Genomic DNA, 25,383 nt, shown 5'->3' on the forward strand with positions numbered 1-25,383 from the left:
GAAATTCTCGCCTGAGCCGCGTCATTTGTCCTAGCAACCGGGGGCAGATTTTGTTTTTCCTCCCGAACCCATTGCTAGACTCCGGGGCTTACTGTAGTGGCCGCGTGCGACTGCAACGCGGGTCGTGGCGGCGATTTGGTGCTGCTGGGTCAGCATGCGGTGTGCGAGTCCAGCTGCCTTGCTGGCCTTTTGCGCCGGGCTCTGGGCCTCTAACCCGGTGCTGACTCAGGGCCAGGAGGTCAAGGGGCAGCCCGGGGCTGACTGTGAAGGTGAGCGGTGTGTGACCTGCTTGCATGGCGGCGGCACCGCGCTGCAGCGCAGCTGTTGTCGGTTTTGGCTTCTTATGGCCCTGGCTGTAAATAACATTTCATCCACGAAGTACAGTCCCTCTCCCTAATTTCAGACCGCCTTTCCATGCCTAGGCAAAGGCCTGCTGACACCTTGAGGCCACTTTGTGGTTTTGCTATGAGTATTGCCTCATTAAAGGCTGGTGAGTTGGGATTTGGATCAGATTTTGTGCAAACGCTGCTAGATTTGAATACCCTGTTGCTTCTAACCTGCAAGACTCGCCTCTCCTTGCATAGAAGACATTTTTCCGGCTCAAACTAGTTTGTGACTCTCAAAAATAAAACACGACAATGAGTTGGGGTGTATTAAAATCAGAGGACAGAGCTAACATTAGTTAGCATTTCATAGGTAAAAGTTGCTTTACAAAGGGGTATATTAACTCCTTGAGTAGGGGAAGATACAAAAAAAATCAAAAACTGGTTCTTTGGTTTGGTTTGTCAGTTGTGGACTTGCAGTCAGTACACATGGATCTAGGTCCCACGAAGCCCTCAGGCTTTGAGGCTGTTCTACCTGGTTTTTGCAAAATCAGCATACCTTGCTTTAGAAGGCTATTAAAAGCAAAGAAGAGGGTCCAGCTTCCTCCTGGACCACGTAGCTCTTCCTCCCTGTTTCATTACAGTAATACCCCTGAGTTTGAGAATTATCTACTGAACTGCAAATTATAGGCCCATAAGATAGGTCAAATGAATGGAAAAGTATAGTCTGTACTGTAACTAAATAAAGTCTTAATAATTGGAGTCCAATATTTAATTATCAGCAATAATTAAAATTCTCTCCAGAAATTTAAAGCATCTACCTGATGTTATTTTAAAAACTTGATACAAAGATATTGTTTCACTAAGTTACAGTTTTGCTTAATAATACCACCGTGTTCTATTCATCTGTGAGGCATGCACCATTGATCTGATGAGTCATCAGTAATTTGCTAGTGCTTCTACCTAAAAACATTTTGGAAGAGACAGAGCGTCTGGATTAATTAAATGGGAGGCTTATGTCACCTTTCCTAAATTTATTACAGCCTGTTGTGATTATTAACTTGCATGTCAGGTTAACCTGTGTATATAACTTCATTGTTGAGTAAAGAGGCAGTATAATCACAATGGAAGGAAAGAGTTTGGAACAAGAATTAGTTCTTAGCTCTGGCTAAGATCTTAGATCTGGATATTACTACTTATGAGCTTTTTGTATTAAAATACACACTGTATTTGTATAGAACAAAAGTAAAACATATGCTACATTTCTAACTGGGAGATTTCATATAAAATTTGAGATTTCTGGCTGTTCTTGAAAACCCAGATGACCTGGCAAGGCTGCCTCATTTGTCGAGGTAGTGAGAATTGGCTGTGACTGATCTTTTTAGGAAGTACATATGTATTTAGGTTTGGGGAGGTTTTATACTTGTTTTTCTTAATTTTTCTTAATTGGTCACTGTGATACCAGACTGGATGTTGTTTCCCAGGTTCGTGTCCTGGCACAGTCAATGATTAAAGGCGCTGGACAAGCAGTTAAGAGTTAAAGCAAGTTCATGCCACAGACCAGGAGTTAAGAGTAAAGCAAGCACAAAGTCTATTGAAAGGGTAGCAAAGCACCCTAATGGGTGGGACTTGGTGAAAGAGCTAAGCCAAAGGATGACTGAAGTGCATGAGATTATATAGATGCCAATTTAGGCACCCCTTCCCACTCTAATTGTGACTGTAATTGACTGTTAAATTGACTTTTGGTCAAGCCTGACCATCTAATTGCCCTCCATCCTTAACAGACTGGACATTCCAAGAGGGTCTCCTTAGTCCATCCTGTCCTTGAGGTTTATCACCTATATTTTATGACTACCACTCATTATTCTGCTGAGACCCCTTTTTTGTTTATCTTGGGAAATTTTGTGGTTACTCTCCTTTTAGGGTCTATATTTCATCCCTTTAGAGTCTGCCTTTAGGAATGTTTTATCTTGTTTTCCTTATCTAGAAAGAAAGAGTGCTGTCCCTCCACACCTATGTGCGAAGCTGATTTCTCAAATCTCCCTAAATGTTTTGCTTTTAAGTATGCCTTCTTGTCTCCTTTATCTAAAATAAAGATTCTTCTGCCATTTTATTTCCCCTCATATTTGTCCCCTTGCACCTCCAGTTATTTAAGTTTGTGAGCCCTGTACCTAGGTAATGTGAGTCTTACTGGATCTCTATTTTTTGGCTTCTTACTTTTTTTTTGGTATTTTGAGACAAGGCCTCCCTATGTAGTCCAGGCTGGTCTCAAACTCACCATGTAGCCCCAGGCTGGCGTTAAACTTCCTGGTGCCTCAGCTTCCCAAATACTGGGATTACAGTACATGCTGGGTTTGCTAGATCTCTTTAAAAGGACTGTATTGTGAGATTGCTTTTTAAAAATCAATCTGGAAATAATTTTAGATTCATGTATAGGACTGTTTTTAATGAACAACCCCCCAAAATGTAAATAAAAGAAATGTGGTCATTTGAGGTTATGATATCAATAAATACGTGCCAGAATAAGTTACCTTCTTGCTAAGTGATTCATGTAAGATCTTGGACTGCTCTGTAGCATGTGCCACCATTGACTTCTTTTAGAAACTCTTCCCTTGGTGGCCTTGATGCTGTTGTTTCCGTTGTCTTTGCTTCCTGTCTCTGTGCCCATTTGGTAACAGTGTTTGTGGGCTTCTAGTCTTCTAGCCATAGTTTAAATACAGAATTCTCCAGCGTGCTGCCCTCTATCCTTCTCTATTCTTGATCTATGTACTTTTCAATGCAATCAAAATCACCTACCTGCTAGTCTGGTAAATCCCAAATCTCTGTATCCAAATCAGCTCCTTTCTGGTCCTTTCCAGACCTTGTGCCCACTGGACTACTGAACATCTTGCATACCTTAAACTCAACAGTCAAAAACCAAAGTCATCATCTTCCTCTTTCTCACTCCCCCCAAACCTGTTCTGCTTATAGAGTCAGTATGGATTAACTTCATGTCAACTAACCTGAATTCCAGGCTTCTCTTTTTCTCTTACTCCTCACAGCCAAACTATCTCTATGTCCATTGACTCTACCTCTAGATGGTCACATGCTCCTTTCTTCTTCTCTGAGTCCAGTCCCTTGTTACAGACCTTCACTGTTTCTGCCTTCCTTCCTGTACATTTCCTCCTCCTTTCTCTCTAGATCCCTGTAAGTTTCATCATTTTCAGTGGTTCCCCAGTTTCCTGCAGGTAGCTCCCTCTCCTTTGTTTTCCCTTAGTACCTAGTACTCATATGGGTCAGTAACTGTTTTGGTCTCCTCTTCCATGCATTCTTTGAAATTCAAGACTGTATCTCTCATCACATCATTTTCAGCAGCTGCACTCAATTTATTGACCAAATGGATGTATATATGCTATATGTGGCATATTTTCATGTATCTTTTGTTGAGTCAAATGTATGTCTTTAAACGCACAAGTTAGAATTCCTGACTGTTATCATCTAGAGGATAAATTGATGGACAAGGTACAGAAATTGTATGGCGATATATTGTAAGGAATAAGGTAAGAAGTGGAAACATTGGGATCCTGGGAAAAAGATAAACATATACACAAAAACAAATATGATCATATACAAACGTATATGTAGAACATGTTTATAATAGTGGAACTACTCTATGGAACTTGGGGAAGAAGGAAAAGGGAATGCTACAGCATCAACAATATTGTAATACATAACATCTGTGAAAGTAGAGGATATAAGGATATGTATTGAAAGCTGTTGAAGATGGGGGGGTGGGAGGGAAGGGGTAAGGGAAAGCAATGGAAGGGGTTGAAATGACCAAAGTAAAGTGTACTCACAGTGGGAATACATCAAGAAACCCCTTTGAACATCATCTTAGAAATTAGTAACTAAAGACAAGCCTGTAAAATAGGTACAGTGTTTGTAGAGGGGTTACTTGTGGAAGGGGAAAGGGTGAATGAAGGGGATTAACATGAAGGTATATGGCTGATGGACTTCATATATGAATTAGAACAATGAAACCTCTTGCAACTCCTTTAAATGGAGCGGGAGGCAGTTGAGAGGGAGAGATTGTGGAGGTGATCTAACCAATGTACAACGTAAGGCTATTCAGAATTGTTCCAATGAATTCCCCTGTACAACAAATATATCCTAATTTGAAAAATGAGAGGTTGCTGGGAAATGGATGAAGTTTTGCTGACTGTGTTGATCATGACAGTAGGTGTGTCTTTGCAGGTTTAATATTTGCTAATTAACTTCAGCACAATACATGTTGGGAGGGATCCCAGTTTTTACATTGTCAGTAGCACTTAACTCAGCTGATCACGTAGACATTCCTTTAACACTTTCCTCACTGGCCTTTATTCTCATGCTTCCTGGCTCTTTTTTTCTGTTTTTAAACATTGACGTTTCAGGAGGACAAGATTTAGGACTGTATCTCCTCTCCATCTCCCCTTAGTCTGAGGTCTCATCTTATGAATATTATTTGAATGTTAATGACTTACAAATGTATGTATCATCCTAGACCTTACCTCTGATTTCCAGGTTTATAGTCATGTGCCACATAACATTTCAGCCAAAGATGGGCTGGACATACAGCAGTGTTCCATAGGATTATTTTTTTTCCATAGGATTATAATGGGGCTGAAAAATTCCTATCACTCCATGACATCGTATTGCCAGGCATTACTCAGGTGTTTGAGGTGATATTTGTGTAAACAAACTCACTGTACTGCCAATCATGTAAAAACATAGCACATATATTTATGTACAGTACATAATACTCGATAATGATACAAATGGCTAGGTCACTGGTATGTGTTTACTATGCCTTTTATCATTATTTTAGAGAGCACTCTTCCTATTCTGAAACAATAAAAGTTAACTGTAAAACAGCCTCAGGCAGGTCCTTCAGGAAGCGTTCCAAAAGAAGATATTGTTGTAAGAGAGAACGCTACATGTGTGTTATTGTCTCTGAAAACCTTTTAATGGGACAAGATGTGGAGGCAGAAGACAGTGATATTGATGATCCTGACCCTGTGTGAGTCTAGGATAATGCTTGTATTTATGTCTTAGTTTTCAACAATCAACTTTAAAAAGCAAAAAAAAAAAAAAAATTAAATAGAGTCAAAGCTTATAGAATAAGGATTTAAAGAAAGAAGATATTTTTGTATAGTTGTAAAATGTGTTTGTGTTTTAAGCTAAGTGTTATTACAAAAGAGTCAGATAAGGGGGCAGGGGGAAGGGGGGAGAAATGACCCAAACATTGTATGCACATATGAATAAAAAAAAATCAAATAGTTTCTAAAATTAGAGAGTGGGCCGAGAGTGTGGCTCAAATAGTAGAGCTCTTACTAGCAAGTACCAGGTCCTGCGATTCAGTCCTCAGTACTACAAAAAAAAAAAAGATAAATAAAATCAATAAAATAAAATTAGTTTGCGTGGTAAAAAAGTTACAGTAAGCTAAGGTTAACTTATTATTGAAGAAACAAAACATTTTTTCCATAAATGTAGTGTAGCTCAAGGGTGCAGAGTTTATAAAGCCTACATAGCAGTACACACTTATGTCCAAGGTGTCACATTCATTCACCACTCACTTACTGACTCACCCAGAGCCACTTCCAGTCCTGTAAGCACCATTCATTGTCAGGGTCACGTACAGGTATACCATCTTATCTTTTTAAATTTCTTATACTGCATTTTTCCTATGTTTTGTGTAACATTTTATGTAAACATTTTTCTGTGTTTACACAAATAGCACTGCATGAAACTTGCATGCAGTGCTCACCTATAGAAACATACTCTACAGGCTTGTGGCCTGGGAGCAATAAGCTTTTACCATATAGCCTAGGTGTGTAGCAGGTTATACCATCAAGTATCCTCTGTGATGTTCCCACAGCGATGAAACCACCTAATGACTCATCTCTCAGAATGTATCCCCTTTATTAACTGAGGCATGACTGTATCTGGCTTCTTTCTCATTGTCTCCAGTTGGATATTATATTAGGGTTCTCCAGAGAAACAGAACCAATAGGAAGCGTGTGTGTGTGTGTGTGTGTGTGTGTGTGTGTGTGTGTGTACGGTTGTTCCTGCACTTACAGGGGATTATATCCTGATAAACCCATCATAAATTGAAAATATAAGTCAAAAATGCACTGGGCTGGAGACATGGCTCATGTGGTATAGAGCCTAGCAAGTGTGAATCCCTGAGTTCAAATCCTGGTACCATCACTTAAAAAAATGCAGTTAATACCCTCACCCTGCTGAACATCCATCCTAGCTTAGCAACACAACACACTGTAGAGTATGGGTGTTTGCCCTTGTGATTGTGCGGCTGACTGGGAGCTGTGCTGACTTTCCCTAGCATCCTACTCTCACTCAGAAAAGTCACAGACCAATAGAGGAGAAGGGCAACGTAAGAGACAGCCCATTGAGACAGAGACAAAAGAAGCATACCTGAAAATGCTTCAGGTATCAAAACTATCAGGAATAGAATATAAGATTTTTATTTTTAAAGAAATAAAGGAATCCGGGTATGGTGGTGCATGCAGTAATCCCAGTTATGTGGGAGGCAGAGATAGGAGGATTGAGATCCAAAACTGGTCCATTCAAAGGCTTGAATCCCTATCTGAAAAATTACTGAAGAAAAGGGGCTGATGACGTGACTCAAGTGATAGAGCACTTGACTTGCAAATGTGAGGCCCTGAGTTCAAACCCCAGTACTGCAAATAAAATAGAATAAAGAAAGGGGGCTGGCAGTATGCTCAGTGATAGAGTGCTTGCCTACCATGCATGAGACTCTGGGTTCAATCACCAGCACCACAAAAAAAAAAAAAAAAGGAAGGGACTGAAGAAAGGGCAGGAAAATAATAAAAATGTCCAATCATTTTGGAAAAGAACCAAGTAAATCTCTGCAAATACATTTGATGGGATTAATAGTAGATTAGATAGAGGTAAGAAAAGAATCATTGAGTTAGAAGATCAAAAGAAGTTAAGAATGAATCACTGAGAAATGGAAAGATAAAAATAGAAAAGAATAAAGGTTCAATAAGGATAAAAAGAAAATGTCTAGCATATATTAATCGGATTTCCAGAAGGTCAGGAGAGAGGATATGTAGGCCCAATATATTCCAATATAAATAAAATGAAAGCACATCTAATCACATTGTAAGGAAATTGTGTGACAAAACAGGGGAAAAAATAAACAGCCAGAGGAAAAAGAATTATTACCTTCAAAGGAATAACAATTAAATTGATACATGCATGAGTTTTTAAAAACAAAAAAGAAAGGCCCAAAGTCACAGAGCTAAAAAATAGTAAGCCAGGCTGGGATTGTGGTTCTGTGATAGAGTGTTTGCCTTGCACGTTGAAAGTCCTAGGTTCAATCCTTGGCACTGCAAGATAAAAAAAAAAAGAAAAAAGTAAAGCTAGATGGTTTTGGACCTAGAGAACATAGCTTCAGAGCCCAACCACTGAATCAGTAATTATAATGCCTTCTGAGTATGTTGTTAGGCACTGTGATGTGTACTGCCTTTTCAGGTATCCTCCTGTATCACTGGGACTCATCTGGTGGAGGGTTTCCCTCTCCCAAATCCAGCTGGAGCAGATGATGGGGCATTGGCTTTAGCACTAAGAAGTTGTGGCTGTACCTATTAAAAATAATGTTTGTAACTCAATGACAGTTTTAATAATTCTATGAACCTGATTTTAAGCATTTTCTCAGAATGTTTTTTGACAAAATTGTAACTCTCTTCCTGCAGGTGGCATCATTATATTTTTCAAACTGCTTTCTCTTTTTTGGGTTCTGACTAAAAAATTGCCTAATTGAAGTATGATTTCACTTAAAAATTTTAAATAGAATTTTCTTAATATTACTAAATATTTTATCAAGCATATTGCAGGAATTTTGTAATAACTAAAAATAAGGTGAGTTTTTAAACAAACTAGGAAACAATTCAAGCACAGAAAAATTTACATATTACATACTTACCACCTACATTAAATGTTATTTTCTATATTTGCAACTAATTCTCTCTCTTTCTTCAAAAAGTAAAACATCAGCTGCAACTAAGTCCAATTCTTTTTCCTTCACCATTCAACCACTTTCAAAGGAAATGTCAATTCCCAAGTTTAACGTGTGGTCTGCATTTATTTTAAGAGAACTTTGACTGCAAGTGCGTGCATCCATATCTAACGTCGTGGGTTTGTTTTGTGTGTATATAAACTGTATACAGTTCACATTCATTTGCAACTTTTTCACTTAACATTATGTTTAGGGGAGTTTGTGGATATTGGTGATTAAAGTTGCAATTAATTCTTTTTAACTTGTCTATAGAATTTGACATTAAAAATGAAATATTTATTTTCTCTTTGAGGGGCAGTTAAGAGTCTCCCACTTTTATTAAATAATACTTCTCTGAATATCCTTATCCATGTGTCCTTCAGTTCATGGTGATGTTTTCTCCAGGTTACAGGTCCAGGTATTGCTTCCTTATAGGGTAGTTAACTTTTTTCTACTGGACTGTGTTTTTATGAAAACAAAACAAAACAGTCATGGAGATGAACAGGGAGAGGAAAACAGAGGTGGAGGTCAGAGAGGCAGAGGATAGCTAATGTGTTTGATAAATACTTGCTCATCTATTGAAGGATCACGTAATAAACAACCTTAATCAGCTTTTCTAATTTTAAGTCATTGTGGCATTAGGTGTGATCCTTACTTGATTATGATTCTTTTAAGTGTGAATTTTATTTTCAAAAGCTAAGTTGGTTAACAATTTTTTTCTCATTGTCCTTGACTGGTTTTGATACCAAAGTTTGACAAATTTAATTAAAAACTAGGGAGTTTTCTGTCATTTCTTTTCCCTGTGGCAGTTTATATATAAAATAGTTTTGGTAACAGGGTCTTTTTATTCCCAGTAGATTTTTAATTATTGCTTAAATCCTAATTTTTAAAGTGGCGTTTAGGAGCTGGTAGAGTGGCTTATATCTTACATGGTAGAGTGCCTGTGTTGCAAGTGCAAGGCCCTGAGTTCAAACCCCAGTACAAAAAAAATGGCTTTTAGGTCTGTTCAGTATTTTATTTCTGACTTAGTCTATATTCATTTGGCATATTTTGTAGGATAGTGTTTTCTTGTTATTTTTAACGTCTCTATTCTCCCTGTGGTATGTGTTCTTTTTATTATCATTTTTTGTTATATTTCTTAATCAAAAAGTTACAAATACATATAAATTTAAAATGTAAATATTTTTCTGGGTATATTTTGAAAATTGGATGAGCTACCTCATCCAGTAAATATCTTTATTAATCTAAATAAGCTACTCTTTTCTTTCTCGCTGTCTCTCTCTTTTTTTTTTTTATTGCAGTTCTGTGGTTTGAACTCAGGGGCTCACATTTGCTAGGCAGATGCCCTACCACTGGAGCCACTCTGTCAGCCCTTTCTTTTCTCTTTTTGAACAGTTGTCTTCCCAGGTAGCTCAGGCTGTTCTGGAACTTGAGATCCTCCTGCCTCAAACTCCCTAGTGCTGGATTAGAGGTGTGTACCACGACACCTGGGGTAAGTGCACCTTCTTGATTTTCCAGTTTTCGATATCTAGAAAATGATGGAAAGTGAAAAGTTAGACTCACCTCTGCCACATCAATCTCCTAATTTATATATATATATATATATGTGTATCACCATTATCAGTAAAAATCAATTTCAGGGTTTATGTTGTCATTTATATTGTCATGACCATGTAACTATTACTTAAAGATGAGTGTCTATATAGTGCACTAGGTTTTCATCTTTCATGACTGTCTTCTTTCTCCCCTTAATTCTTACTTCAGTTTTTCTCTTTGGTTAATTTTTGTTCCAATCTTTAGTACATCTCTGCATTTTTTTTGGCAGAACTAAAAATCATTTCTAAACACCTTATATCTGGTATTCCATTCCTTCAGTTTCCTTCTGTGTGCTATAATTCCTGGGACTCTAACTAGGGTTCAAACAAATAGTTTGATTGTATGTCAGATTATAGAATGAAAACACTTTTCCATCAGAACTTTGGTGACATTGTGTCACTTTCTTCTATCTTCCAGTATCAAGAAATCTAAGGACATGACTGGACACGAGGTTGAGGTGGTAGAGCACTTGCCTAGCAAGCACAAGGCCCTGAATTCAAACTTCAGTACTGCCAAAAAAAAAGTAAATAAAACAAAAAAATTGAAAAAGAAATCAAATGACATTTTATTTTCCAAGTGTTTGTTATCAGAACTTATTTTTCTTTCTGCAGAATTGTAGAATCCATTCTTTCTCACCCGTGTACTGAAATTTTTGTGCCTTGGCATAGATATTTTTCAACTTTGGGATCTATTGATTATGTCCTCTAGGAATGGGAATATTTCCTGTGCTTTGATGTTTGACAATTTTCTCTTTAGAGCTTTCTAAAATTCACATCATTAAAGAATTTAACTTCCTGAATTTCTTAAAATTTGTTACCTATTATCCACTTATTTTATTTTTATTTTTTTGGTCTATTTTTGGGGGATTTTGTTTTTCAACTTTATCTCCTATATCATATGTTTTAATTCGTTTCCTTTAGCTATCATATTTTTAAATTATCTAGCATTCTTGATCCTTGGTGTCTGAACATTACCTGATATTTGATTTATCACTTTTTTTTTAAAGAACTTGACTATTTTTACCAGTCAAGTTGGTTTTATTGAGCTTTGTTTTTTTCTACTGAACTTCTCTTTTCTTCAGGATTTTCTATATTCTTTTGGTTTATATTACTATACTTCAAAAAATTTCTTGAGTTGTCATTAATTTTCCCTTTATAAAGATGGAGTCTTTTTTTTACTATGAGGTCCAGACTGACCTGGAGCTAGTAATCCTCCTGCCTCAGCCTCTTGAGTGCTGGTATTATAGGTGTAAACCACCACACCCTGCAATTTTCCCATTTTCTGAAATGTATAACTTAATATAAATTTCCTTTTAAGTACTGCCTTAACTGTAATCCTTAAGGTTTTTTTTTTTTTTTTTTTTTGTGCATTAGGGTTTGAACTCAGTCCCTTATTAGGCAGGTGTTCTACCACTTGAGCCACGCCTCCAAACTTATATTCCTTAAGTTTTATACATGGCATTTAAAAAATCATAATGCATGCTAAAAATTGCACATTTTCACGACTACTTTTTCTTTCACCAATGAAGTAACTGAAAGTTTGCCATTTGAAGATTTGCAGGCATGTGGTATCCAAATACTGGGTTGAAAGTAGTATTATTTGTGTTAGTGATTTCTGATTGTGTTCAAGCAATGTGAGATGCTTGATGTAGGTTTTTTTAATATTTGTTGAGACTTGTCTTTTATTTTAGTACCTGGACAATTTGTGCAAATAGTCTCTATATCTTGAAAAGAATGTGAATTCTCTGTTTTGGGGGAGAAGGTTTCCACATCTGTTATTAGGTCAGCCTTGTGAATAGAGTTCTTCAAAAGTGCTCTTACTAACTTGTGGTCCGTTTAATCAAATAATTGTTGAGTGGGTGTTAAACCATCAACCATGACTGTGAATTTGTTAATTTGTTCTTATAATTCTATTAGAATTTTCTATATTGTTAAGCTACGTAATTGACTATACACTACTTTAAAATTCTATCTTCCTAATAAGTGGTTCATTTTATGATTAATAGTGAATTTTATTATTCTACTAATGCTCTATGTAGCTAACCCAGTTTTTGGCTAGCATTTTTCTGGCATATCTTCTTCTTCTACTGGGGTTTGAACTCAGGGCCTACACCTTGAGCCACTCCACCAGACCGTTTTTTGTGATGGGATTTTTTGATAGGTCTTGTGAGCTATTTGCCAATGCTGGGCTTGAACCATGATCCTTCTGATCTCTGTTGTTTCCTGACTAGCTAGGATTGCAGACATTAACCACAGGCACCTGGTAATATCTTCTTTTTTTTAAATCTCTTCATCTGTTTTTATTGGGTTATTGTCACATTGACCCTTTTTGTAGCTTTATGCCTTTCTTTTTTTTTTTTTTTTGACCATTTACTTTTTTTTAATTGAATACTTGAGATTTAACTTCCTTACTAGTAGGAAATCAAGAGTCTCCCTTGTGAAGCATTTCCTATTCCCCAGTCAATAGTTCAAGACCTCTAGGGCTATAGTTCCAAGAAGTCAGTGTTGTTCCCACACACCATGCTGCTGCATTTCTTGTGGCCCCACAGTGCTCTGTGGGCATTTGCTTCTGCCCAGCTCACACTCCTTTTTTTTTTTTAATTCATTTATTCATATATGCATACATTGCTTAGGCCATCTCTCCCCCCTTATGCTTTTCTCCTTAAATAAAACATTGTTTTTCTTGTGGTAAAACACACATAAGATTTACCATCTTTGTCATTTTTTTAAATGCACGGTTCAGTGGTATTAAGTATTTTCATGTTGTGCAACTGTCACCACCACCATCCATCTCCAAGAAACTTTTCATCTTGCAAAAATTGAAACTCTGTACCCATTAAACAATAACTCCTCTCGGGCACCATGGCACACAGTAATCTCAGTAATTTGGGAGGCTGAAGCAGGGTGATCGTGAATTTGAGGCCAGTGTGGACCATGTACTGAGACCCTGTCTCAAAAAACAAAACAAGCAAACAAATGAAAAACAAAAATGGGAGGGAGGATAAAGGAGAATGACGAAGAGGATGAATTCAACTATGATATATTCTAAGAACTTTTTAAAGTGTCACAATGTACACCCAGCATAACAATAATAAAAAATTAAAAATTAAAAAAAAAAAACAAAAAACAATTACTCCCCATTCCCCTCTCCACTCAGCTCCTGCCAACCGCCATTCTACTTTCTGTCTCTGTGAATCTGACTACTGTAGCTGTCACATATAAATGGAATCGTTTAGCATTTATCTTTTTGTGACTGGCTTATTTATAGCCTCCTTTGTTTGGCTTTATGCTTTTTAATGTTTCTTATAAATAGCTTTTAGTTGAAAAATTTAAAAGTTCCAATCTGAAAATTCTGTTCTATAACTGTAAGTTTAACACATTTACACATATTATAATAATGATACATTTGAATTTATTTCTACCACTCGATTTTGTGTTTTTTTTAAAAAAGTATTGTGTTTTTATTTCTCTTTCCTACCTTCTAGTGGTCTGAAAGTTTTTACAAGTCCTTTCTTCACTTGCCCCCTGATTAATACTGATTAGAAGAAATCTATATATTTTTAGTGAATAAATATAAGTTTGATAAATCAATTATCAAGCTTAACTGGCTAAAAATATGACTTAATGATATTTCTCTCCTCTCCTCCTAGATAAAAAAGACCTTAATGATATTAGACTTCAGTATACATTGAGTAGTGATCAGTATACATTTTATACATAAATTATCATATTCATCACCTTAAACTCTTACCATTTCAAATTCCACTCTTCTATTTTGAGATATACAATATATTTTTGTTGATTATACTACTCACTCTGCTGTACATGTCCATTATTTTTGTTTATATAGTTAATCTTTATTTATATTTTCACACATTTGCCATTTTCTTATCTCATCATTACATTCTCAACTCAGCCCTCCTTTATGGAGTCTGTCTCCTTATTCCTGAAATTCATCCTTTAGTAGTTCTCTCACAGAGCTTTATACATAGAAAGTGCTCAATAAGTTCTTATCAAGGGAATAAATGAATCTAACCAAGTGAATATAAACCAATAGAAGTGTCTAGTTTGTATATTAGAGGATAGTGCTTGCCTCATTTACCAGATACCTAGTTTTAGTCAGTACTGTGAATCAAGAGAAAAGCTTAAGAAAGCCAAGTTGTTGAGTATGGGTTTGTATACCTGTAATCCAGCTACTTGGCTTGGGAGGTAGAGGTAAAAGGATCATGAATTTGAGGCCAGCCCAGGGAAAGTTAAGGAGACCCTATCTCAAAAAGAAAATACAAAAGAGAGGGCTGGGGGTAAGGGGGTGACTCAGATGATAGAGCACTTGCCTAGTAGGTGTGAAGCCTGGGTTTAATCACCAGTACAAAACAAAAACAAACAAAACCCCCCAAAAAACCAAGGGCCCAAGTCCTCTCCAGTCTTCTTTATGTGTCCCAACTGTTTGCCAGCATAAGCTGCAGCCTTCATTTCCTTCTCTGTTTGCTTGGCCTTCTGTTTACTCATTTGAGGAAACAGAGGATGGATAAGTTGTAGACCCAAAGTCAGATCACCTGAGATCTAGTGCTCTCTCTATCACTTATGGGGCAAGTCAGGTGACCTCTGTTTACTCAGTTTATCTGCAAGAAGTGGATAGTAATGTATCTACATCACAGCTTTATTGTGAGACTTGAGTGAATTAAAACATACAGTGCTTAGCCCAAGGCTGGCACCTGATCTATGTTAACTATGGTAATTGTTAATGCCTGTGCCTCATCTGAGCTCCATGTCTTCCATTGACTCTGGACAACTGCATGTACATAGGTATGGTAGAGGTTAAGTTGTACATGTACCATATCTCTTTGTTCCTTCTAGTATGTAAAGAATTCTTGAACCGATTCTACAACTCCTTGATAGCCAGAGAAGTTAATTTTTCAGTGGACACCATAGAAAAAGAACTGATCAGCTTTTGCCTGGATGCCAAAGGAAAAGAAAACCGCCTGGTACGGTAAAATTTCTCCTTTTATTTTTCCCATGTGCTTGAAGAAAACTGCAAATAGTTTCACTTCTCACCTTGAATTTGACACCCTCTACTTACATGTTTGCTTCAAGCATGTTCCTTGTAGACACACGAAGTTAAGAAGGCAGTCTTTTCAGGGAAATGCAGTCCAATGTATTTTCATGTAGAATATATCTAGTTCCTTTTTGTTTTCTGAGTAAACTGCAGCAAACCAATTTTATATTTTCTTAGATAAAAGTATAAAACTAAAATGAGAATTTGCTGTCCGGAGTTGAGTGTGTAGACATTTCACTTCTTACCAAGACAAATAGTCAAACCTATCAAAACATTTTATAATATTATATACATGTAACTAATGAAGTATTTATATTTTCTTGTAATGGAATTTAGATGGTGTTTCTTGAATTTAACATATGGCTTGTTTCAACGTAGTGTTTTATAGCAATTTCAGGCCAATTCTTTTTTTGTGTGTGCTGGGGGTTGAACCCAGAGCCTTGCATATGCTAAACACATGCTGTCCCACTGAGCTACAACCTCTTCCAGCCCCAGACCTTTTTTACCTAAAATAGTCATATTGGATTTGTCAGCTAAATTTATTGTTGATGGCTTAACAGTGATGGCTTAACAAATGAATCTTGCCATTCATTTGTGCTAAGGTGTTTTATGTTTTTATGTGTAAAATTCTTAAGTCAGGTAGTTTGAAAGGCAATATTATATGATGGAAAAGATCGTGGTCTGGAAAGCCAAAATGTTGGATTTTGTAATTCTGCCTCTTCTATTTGCTGGCAAGGCAAACTTCAGCTGTTTTGGGTGCAACACGAGATAATAACAGCGCTTGCTTCATCAGATTGCTGTGGGAAGTAAGTAAGTTAATGCCTTTTAAGCAGTGAGAGCAGTCTCAGCATAGAGAAAACACTTAGTAAGCTCAAGCTCTTCTCACCAGTCTTTCATCATCCTATGCATTGTAGGGCACTGCTAATTCGGATGGTCACTTGTCTTCTGGTGTCTTAGTCAGCACGGGTTAAAATTTAATGGCTGGACCATGAAAACCGGGTTAACCTCTTTCTCCATTCTTTATATTATATTTCTTGCTCTTTTTTGTTTTTTTCCTGTTAATTGTCTGGGACACTGAATTGTCTTCATTTTTTTCAGTGCTATTATTTAGGAGCCACAAAAGATGCAGCCACCAAGATCCTAAGTGAAGTCACAAGCCCCATGAGTGTGCACATGCCTGCAGTGAAAGTTTGTGAGAAGCTGAAGAGGAAGGACAGTCAGATCTGTGAGCTGAAATATGGTAGAGCAGAGCCAAGTGTTTGTCCAATACATCCAATGTGTTGCCACACCCTGAAACATGGGGCCATGTTGTCTAAAAAGTCAGGATTCGAAAGAAAGAAATTCTCTACTCATTAATCAGATGATGGGTTGATGAATGGTGCCTTTTGCCATCTGAGCTTCTTTGAGGGAAAGGACATTATTAGCCACCTAATAATAATAATAATAACAGCAACAATAAATAACCTAATACACAATGAGCATTAGGCTAAAACCACCAACCCAAATAGCAAAGTTTAAAATCCTAATGCCCAAGGCAATGTCAGTCATGTACGTCAAGGAAATTACCAGAATATAAAGATAGCAGCTACCATGGTGATTTAGCTTGTGGTAATCTTTTAAGACAAAAGTTACATCTAGGGGTGGGGGATGTGACTCAAGTGGTAGAGGGCCTGCCTAGCATACACAAAGCCCTGAATTCAAAAGCTAGTACCATCACCACCCAAAAAAAAAAAAAAATTACATCTATTTACAGAGGATAGCAGGACTTTGAAGTTGTAAATTTGACTACATTTTTCTTCTTAGGATGTTTACCATTCTGCCAGCTTTAAATTTTAGGAAACATGTTATTCACATCAAATTAGAATGTGAGTGATGAAATAGCTTGTCAAAGGTGCCTAAAATATACAACAATAAGAAAAGAGAAATGTGCTACTTAAATCATCATCCTTGGCCTTACACATTTCACATAGCTCTGTTCTCTGTGGATTCGTATCATCTGGACCAGTCTTTTGGGTAGATGGAGTAGATATGATAAATAGCTGGGGAATTCTTCCTTCAGTTGTCCTTAATACCTGAAGTTCCACCAATTAGAGACTCATTTCTTCTGCTCAAGTCATTGTTTTATGTTACATTCCTGGCATAGTATTGTAAACTACCTAAGTAATTAACACCCAGCTCTGACTTGTTTTATTTTTATTTCCTAACTCATCTGTGTAGTATGCATATACATCATATTGCATGTAGCAAACTTTAAACAGGCTTACAATTGAAAGGTATCAAGAGACAACCTATTTCTCAATTTGCCTAGAGCAAGTCCTAGTTTCCAAGCTAGTTATTATGAGTAAGCGTCCCTTTTTATTGACTTCCAAGTAATGAAATAGAAGCAGGAATCACACAGTCCACATAAATAATATTCACAAAAGGGACAACCTGTGCTGAGTTAAGATATTTATTTTGAAAAAGTCATATATGCAAAGGATCTTACAGCGCTCCTTCAAACAGTAGAAAAAGTAATCCAATATTATTGAGAAGTGAATACTAATTTTTTTTTTTTTTTTTTTTTTAGCAACACTGGCCACTAGAGGCCCTGGAGGAGCCAGGAACTAGTTTTAATTTGATATTTACCTTTGCCTTGTAGTTTTAGGGTGCCACAGAGGTGGTCCACCTTTTAAATTTAATGCCAGATGCTACATTTGCTAGGAAAAGAAAAAAATCAAGGAAATTACTGACGTTTACAAGAAAGTATTTTCCTCCTTCAACTATTTCTCTTGACCAGATTAATAGTTCTGAATTCTTCTCAGCTTATTGTTGGCAAGAAAATGAGGTTCGACAGGGACCTCATTGTACTGGGGGATATTGATTATTTCAGCTATAAACATTCCTTCTTTTAAAGATATTCTGTGAAATCAGCCTCCAAAGTAGAGTTGAAGCGGGCAAGGAAGGAATCATTTGGTTTTTGACCTGAAAGAGCGTTTTCCTTTGCTTGTTTTGTTTTTTATAAGGATGAGGATCTTATAAAAATTTAGAATTCTCTGGAGCAGGGTTTATCTGACCTTCTGAATTAAAAAAAAACTTTAAACTTTAACTTTTTAAATTATATCACAGTTGGAAAAATTTGACAAATCACTCAACAATTATTAGATTTAAAAATTTTTTTTTTAGTGTTATGTTTTGTTGGTAGGGGGAAAAAGGCAAGCACTTTTAAACAGTGGTCAAGGTAAAAAAAAGTCCTGGGCTGGCACTAATGGTTTAATAAGTAAACTTGAACGTGATATCCACATTCAGAATGCAGACTTGGCAATGGGGGAAGGGCAAAGGAAACTTGGCTGTGAAAAAGGAAATAACCCCTTTCTAATAGAAAAATGTAATCTTGAGTATGTTAGGGATGACAATAGAGAAGTAGCTGAACTCTTGATATTCTCTACAGATAATCTGTAAGCAGTAGTCTTGCCAGTGGAGGTAGATGTTGGTGGCAAGTATTAACGACAAGATTGTTGACATAGAGCACTAGCCTGAGAGAACTGATGCACCACACAGGGCTGCATATGACTGCTAGGATAATCCAGTAATCCTAGAAGTATAAACTCACCTGGTGTCCCAAACATCTGAGGAGCAGTGAACACACTCCTAATCTAGTCACAGGTTTGGGTTTTTTCCCATTTCTATGGAAGACTCTACAATGCTCATCTAGCTCACCAAAGTAATTTCTCAAATAAAAAATAAACCATATCTTGCTGGCTAATTTTGACCTGTGGCTTTCAGTTGCTCACTACTGAGGCATCCCAAAGACACTACTTTTTATGGATTTCTGCCTTTTGAGCCTTAGGAGCAGCAATTAAGATGTTGAGAACTTGGCAGAGCTACATAGACCCTTATTTTGAAGGGAAAGACAAAGTATCCTAAGAACTTTATACAGTTGTTCCTTGGTATACTGAGGGGTAGGGGTGAGGGGAACTGGTTCTAGGACCTCCTGCAGATACCAAAGTCTTCAGATGCTCTCAAGCCTCTTATACAAAATGGCATAGTATTTGCTTAGAACCTGTGTACACCCTCCTGTATAGTTTAAATTATTTCCAGATTACTTACAATACCTCATACTATGTAAGTGTAATGTAAATATTTGCTATACTATGTGGTTTAGGCAGTGATGACAAGAAAAAGTCTGTACATGTTCAGCACAGATGCAGTGTTTTCCTCTGGAATATTCTTGGTCCACCACTGGTTGCATCTGCGGATGCAGAACCAGCAGACATAGAGGAAAATATGTAAATTCCATTTTCCTTGAGTAAGTCTTGGTTCCTGTGGAAACTGGAACTGTTCCCATATTGGATTGAACGGGAGTCAGTACCATGTGCTCTTCTAAGTGTTTCATGGGGCTTGGGGCTTTTGTTTTTTAATTGTGCTTTTCCTTTTGGGCATTTAGAAAAGAAGCTGGACTTGGCGTCAGTGGACCTGTGGAAGATGAGAGTTGCAGAGCTGAAACAGATACTGCACAGCTGGGGGGAAGAGTGCAGGGCCTGTGCAGAAAAAACTGACTATGTGAATCTGATCAAAGAGCTGGCCCCCAAGTACATAGGAACACACCCCAGAACAGAGCTCTGACCTTGGACCACACTTTGCATTATAGTTAGAGGGAAAATGATTCTGGGATATAGATGTGTTGGTTAAGGCCAACCAGGAATGACACTGTGTTGGGTCTCAGACTTTTTGCCTCAATATTATACCTCAAAAATTTGTTACTTAGGCTTATAACTAAAATTACAAACATTACTGGCATGTCCCATTTGTATTGAACCAGAGCTTAAAAGTACCTTTCTTATAATTTTCTTGGAAGAACAAGGCAAGTTATCGTTGCCCACCTCCTAAAATTGGGAAAAGTGAGCTACTGAAAATTGATGGAATGAGTTGATTCTAAGAGCAAAGGCATCTATTTATATGAGATTTGAAAATTAAATACATTGGATTGGAACAAAAGAAATAACAGCTTATCAAATGTAGAACTTCAACCCCAATAATTGCCTACATAATCAAAAACTTTCTTTTAAAGTAAACTTCCTGTTTTTGACTGCAAATCACTCCATTCTTTGGCAAACTGTAAGGCAGGGCTAGTTTGGATTTCCCATCTCAAGAAAATCTACTTAAACCTTAAAGAAACTAGTTGAAGAATCCACATAAGGAGAGTCAATGTCGTGGCAAATTGTATCCACACTCTCATTGCTAAGTGAGCTGAGCTCAAGCTCTTTGTCATTCTTTATTATCACATATTGGAAAAGCTTCCGATAGTGGGGCTTTATGGTTTTTAATGCTATTTTATCAGCTTTCACATTGTTTTACATTTTTTCTTTTTTTGTGGTGCTGGGGATCGAACATGCACATGCTGATCAACTTTAAATTGTGAAATCATTTTCAGTTCTATTGCCTGGCCACAGAAGAATAAGAAGGGCCTGGTAGAGGTGGTTGCCTCTCCCTCAGAGGTAGAGGTGGGCAGGCACTCAAGAGCTGCATTCCCTTGGAATTTTCTGGGTGATGGGAATATCCTATGTCTAGACTGGAGTATTGACAAATGTGATTGTCAGACTCATCCCACAGTACAGTGAAGATCTGGACATCTGTTATATGTAAATTATGTCTAAAAATTGCTGTAAGAATTACTTGAAATTTACCTAGAACTAATTGATTCAAAATAACTTAGTTGTTTAACGACTTTCATCTAATGGCTGGGTTTACATTTGAGGAGTGGAAAAGAAGTTTCCCAGCCTATAAGCACCATTGAAAGTAGAAGATTCATTTTTAAATGCTGCAGAGGTAAATGAGTTTTCTACTGGAGACTATAGGATGTAACCAAACTTGTCAGAGAATTACAGGTTCCCAACAAGATACTTATATCATGTAACTGAAAAAACTGAGAATAAAAAAACTTTTGGTGTAACGAATAGCCAAACATTGTTATTGTTTCTGGATTTTGGCAGTTTCATTATCATGTTTAAAGAACCTACTTTAGTTTGAATTATATCATGAAAAAGCCCTAAATCAGTTTTTTTTTTTTTAAATTGTTAGCTTTAACATTTCTTTTTGCAGTTCAAACTTCCCATAAAATTTGTCATTTGAAAACATGTTTACAGTCTGGTCTCAGAATTGGGTCATGTTTCTGTACCATTGTTTCAGAAAATAAATCTAGGTAATAGGAACACTGCTTAGCAGGTCATTTGAGTCAGTGATGTTTAGTGTGTTTTTTTCAAAGAGAATTTACGTCAGAGCTCAAACTTCTTAAAGTGTGCATACAAATCACAGGGTGGAGGGCAGGGGAAGGGGCTTATTACAATGTGGATTCTGATTCAGGGAGCCTGGTGCAGGAGCCAAGGTAGTAATGTTACATTTCTAAATTGATGAGCTTAGTGTTTCTTTTCTGTCATTGTTGTTTTCCCTTCCTCTTCTTTCCTCCTTTCGTCCCTCTCTTTCTTCTGCAGTGGCCTCACACTTGCTAGGTAAGAACTCTACATCCTCCAAGTGCCTGCACGTCTAACAATTCCTACGGAGGCTTCCGGTACCGTCTTCCAGGGGCCATGCTATGAGTAGCAAGGATGTGAATTCAGTGATTGATACAATTTTTCCCTTTGCCAATTAAGTTTCAGATAGAGTTGAATGTAACAATGACAACAGAAATGCACAAGAGTTTATTGTTTATGTAAGAGAAATGCTGTTGTCTTTCACAGTTGTCAAGGACTCATCTCCAACCTCTTGGCTTTACATCCCAGTGGCAGGTTTCACTTTTAGCCTATGGACCAAGTTTGCTAAAAGAAGTCCTCATTTCAGAAGGGAGAAGAAGGCAAGGACCTACCTGTAACCTGACCTCCAGCCCCACCTCCACCTCCAGTTCCAGGCCCACCCTCCATCCCACTTAACACACCGCACTATACCGCTGACCAAAACTTAATCACAGCCTAACTTGACTGCAAGGAATTTGGGAAATAACATCTTTTGGGTGGGATCATTGCTGCCCAAATAAAATCAGATTTTAAAAAATTGTTTATTCATTTATTCATATGTGTATACATTGTTTGGGCCACCTTCCCTACCCCCCACTCCCTTCCCCCCCTCCTCACTTCCAGGCAGAACCTGTTCTACCCTTTTCTCCAATTTTGTTGAAGAGAAAACATAAGAGATAATAAGAAAGACATAGCATTTTTGCTAGCTTGAGATAAAGATAGCTATTCAGGGAGATTCCTAGCATTGCTTCCATGCACATGTGTATTACAACCTGAATTGGTTCATCTCTATCAGACCTCTTCACTACTTCCCTGTCACCTTCCCATAGTGGCCTCTGTCAGTTTAAGATTACTTTATTCGCTCCTCTACAGTGGGCACATCAAACACTTTCAAGTTTTAGGTTTCCTTCCCTTTTCCTCTTCCTCCTGTATGTATTATCCCCTTAGTGTGTGACCCATGTCCAATAATATTACTGCATTTGTTGTAGGTCTATAATCCACATATGAGGGAGATCATATGATTTTTGACCTGAGCCTGGCTAACTTCGCTTAAGATAATGTTCTCCAGTTCCATCCATTTACTTGCGAATAACAAAATTTCATTTTTCTTTGTGGCTGAGTAAAATTCCATTGTGTATAAATACCACAATAAAATCAGAATTTTTTACTGAAAAAGAAGGAGAAATAGTTTGTGATCACAAACCATCTGTACCACACACTGTAAATTTTTTCCTTGCCATGAATCTCAGGCTGTAATTCTTGGTTATACTCTAACTCTTCCTTCTTGCTATTTGCTTCTTTCATGCATATAGGCAGTAATGCCTTTTCTTCTTCTTCTTTTTTTTTTTTTGGCTTGACAAGAAGCAGCAACTGTTGTTTTCTATTTTATTTTCATTTAAAATCACTTTTCCTTGTGCATGCATTTATGTATGTATTGTATATATTTTTTTTACCCAAAATCCAGAAACACAGGAGACTTAGAAGTCAGATATTCTGACAAGCAACACAATTCTTAACTAAAAAAAAATTAATGCAAACAGTAGTATTCTGGGATAGATATTATTCCTGATGAAGTCTAGATTTCAAAAATCCAAAACAGAAGACCCATTAGTTAGGTTCTTAAATAAACTCAGGAACCAGATGTAACACTTAGAACACAGCTTAAAAATTGTAGTTCTTCATTTAAGTATGGATAATCTGTAATCCACATTTAATCTAACTTAAATTCAGACCGAATTAGCTTGGCCTATAGGATAAGAAAGTGTCAAATTTGTAGATCCCTAAAACACAGTAGAGCGTTTTGAAATCCAAAGTCCCCCTCTGTGGGTTTGAGCAACTCTTAGAGTCTTTTCTAAACAGAGCTGTGAGTTCTCACTCCAAGACTGTCATCCAAAAGAAGTGATTGTCAGGTGGCAATCTTTCAAAATGCATTTGAAATAAAACAATCACTCCCAAAGAAAAATCCTTTTGGGTATGCTCTCATTTTGAATGTAGAAACTTTTTTTATTGTTGTTGGTGTCTATCATTTATTTTAGCTTTTCCCTTTTTTATGTTATTATAAGGATCTTGAATTTGTGGTATGAATAAAAAATTTAAATTATGAAAGTAATTGCATTGAGTTCTTTTTGTTTGTTTTACTGTTGTGCTGAGTAGGGGTACATTGTGGTATTTACAAAGATTCTTACAATGTACTTGAATTTACCATTCTCTTCCCCCCATTTGAGAAATAGTTTCAACTGGTATCTTTTTTCTGTTCACTTTAAGAAGTTTGGGCTCTGATGTAAATTCTCTTTGAAAAAAAAACACACTAAACATCACTGATTCAAATGACCTGCTAAGCAGTGTTCCTATTATCTAGATTTATATTCTGAAACAATAGTACAGAAACATGACTACCAGGGCCTTGGTAGTTTGTAAAGCTTCCCAGGTGATTTCAATGTGAAGTCACTTTTCTGTGTACTCTGCAGAGTTCTGGCAGCTGCCGCCCAGGGAGATGGATGGTGCATGAAGCTCACTCGGGCAGTTTAGCTCTCCAAAGTTTGAGGGTTGACCTTGAAAGCTAACATACATGGAATGGCAAGTGGTGCATTTTCTGTGGACACACACCTGCTGATTAAGATACTGTGAGTTAGTTATCTATATTGGGAAATAGGTGAATTAACTCACATTGAGAACAAAAGAAGAAAAAGAACACATAAATGCAGAATACAGGTCCCCAATCTGTTACTAAAATCCCTGCAGCAAGATATTCTTGGAATTTTATAAATTTTCATGCTCTAGAAAGACAATGTGTTACATATACTAATGCTATTTTTTTTCAGGGCTGGGAATCAAACCCAGGGCCTCACACATGTTAGCCGAGTGCTCTACCACTGACCTATAGGCCCAGCCCTGCTGTGTATAGTAATATTGACCAATTCCTCCAACTGCCCCCTCTCCCACCTCGGGCTTGAAACACCCTCCCATAAATCCAGGCCAGGTATTGTCACTGCAAGAATTCAGGTCAGGTCAAGTTTTTGCTGTCAAATGAGTTACATAAAAGAATTTATGATTTTCAGAGCTTTTTGGTTTGGAGAACTTGGATGAAAGATTGTTATTTTGTGGTGACTGTGTTATCGATCATAAATTAAGATATTGGGCACTCTTTTCTTAAAACCTCTATCTCACACTCCTCTTATATGTTTTTAGAAGTTGAAATGCATTTGGGGGCCTCAGAAAAACCAGGACTCAGGGTACCCAGCTTCGGTGTTTTGGACACTTGATTTTGTGGAGCATTTTATAGCCACAGAGGAAACACTCACCAAGATACTGTCCTTCCCCAGCAGGTATGTCCGCTCTGGTTCTCCTGCAGCTCCTGAGAGCTAAGAAGCCAAAAGGAACAACTGTCCTCTTTCCTGCAGCCCCACCTCAAGATACCCATCTTATTAGATGGCAGTCTGCCCTGGTCAGACTTTGCACCAACTGTCAGGTATTCTCTCTGGCTGCAATGTTTGCAGTCAGCTGCAGAAGACATTGTTTACAGGCTCTTGCCCTTTTTCCTTTTGAATTTTTAAAAACCTATTTTGGAAAGAACAGATCAAATGTAGGTTTCTTCATGACGGAGCAGCTATAAATACATTCTGAAGGATCCTGGACAGAGCAATTTGTAGCAGGCAGTAAACTTGCCCATGTTCAAGATGTTATCTAAGAATGTGTGTGTACATATGGGGAATTCAAGTGTTCCTCTCACTTCTGAAAGTCTTCCCCTGTCACCTAGTTATTTCCTTACATCTCTAGTCTTCTTCAATCCTAAAGTAGCAGGAGGCTCCTTGTGTCTTTCAGAAAGGAATCCAAGGAGGAGAGAGTGGGGGGCAGGGGCAGGAGG

The 25,383-nt window shown here is 37.3% G+C and overlaps 1 protein-coding gene across 1 annotated transcript; it reads left to right on the plus strand.

The window, feature by feature from the left end:
• Window positions 1-50: 50 nt before the first annotated feature.
• Cdnf (cerebral dopamine neurotrophic factor) lies at window positions 51-23,529 on the plus strand. Its single transcript, XM_020171503.2, has 4 exons — window positions 51-269; window positions 14,835-14,962; window positions 16,132-16,273; window positions 19,457-23,529. The coding sequence occupies exons 1-4, from the start codon at window positions 155-157 to the stop codon at window positions 19,633-19,635; spliced, it is 564 nt and encodes a 187-aa protein (XP_020027092.2). The 5' UTR covers window positions 51-154; the 3' UTR covers window positions 19,636-23,529.
• The last annotated feature ends 1,854 nt before the right edge of the window (window positions 23,530-25,383 follow it).

This window comes from Castor canadensis, chromosome 15 (genome assembly GCF_047511655.1).
Source record: "Castor canadensis chromosome 15, mCasCan1.hap1v2, whole genome shotgun sequence".
Classification (NCBI taxonomy): domain Eukaryota; kingdom Metazoa; phylum Chordata; class Mammalia; order Rodentia; family Castoridae; genus Castor; species Castor canadensis.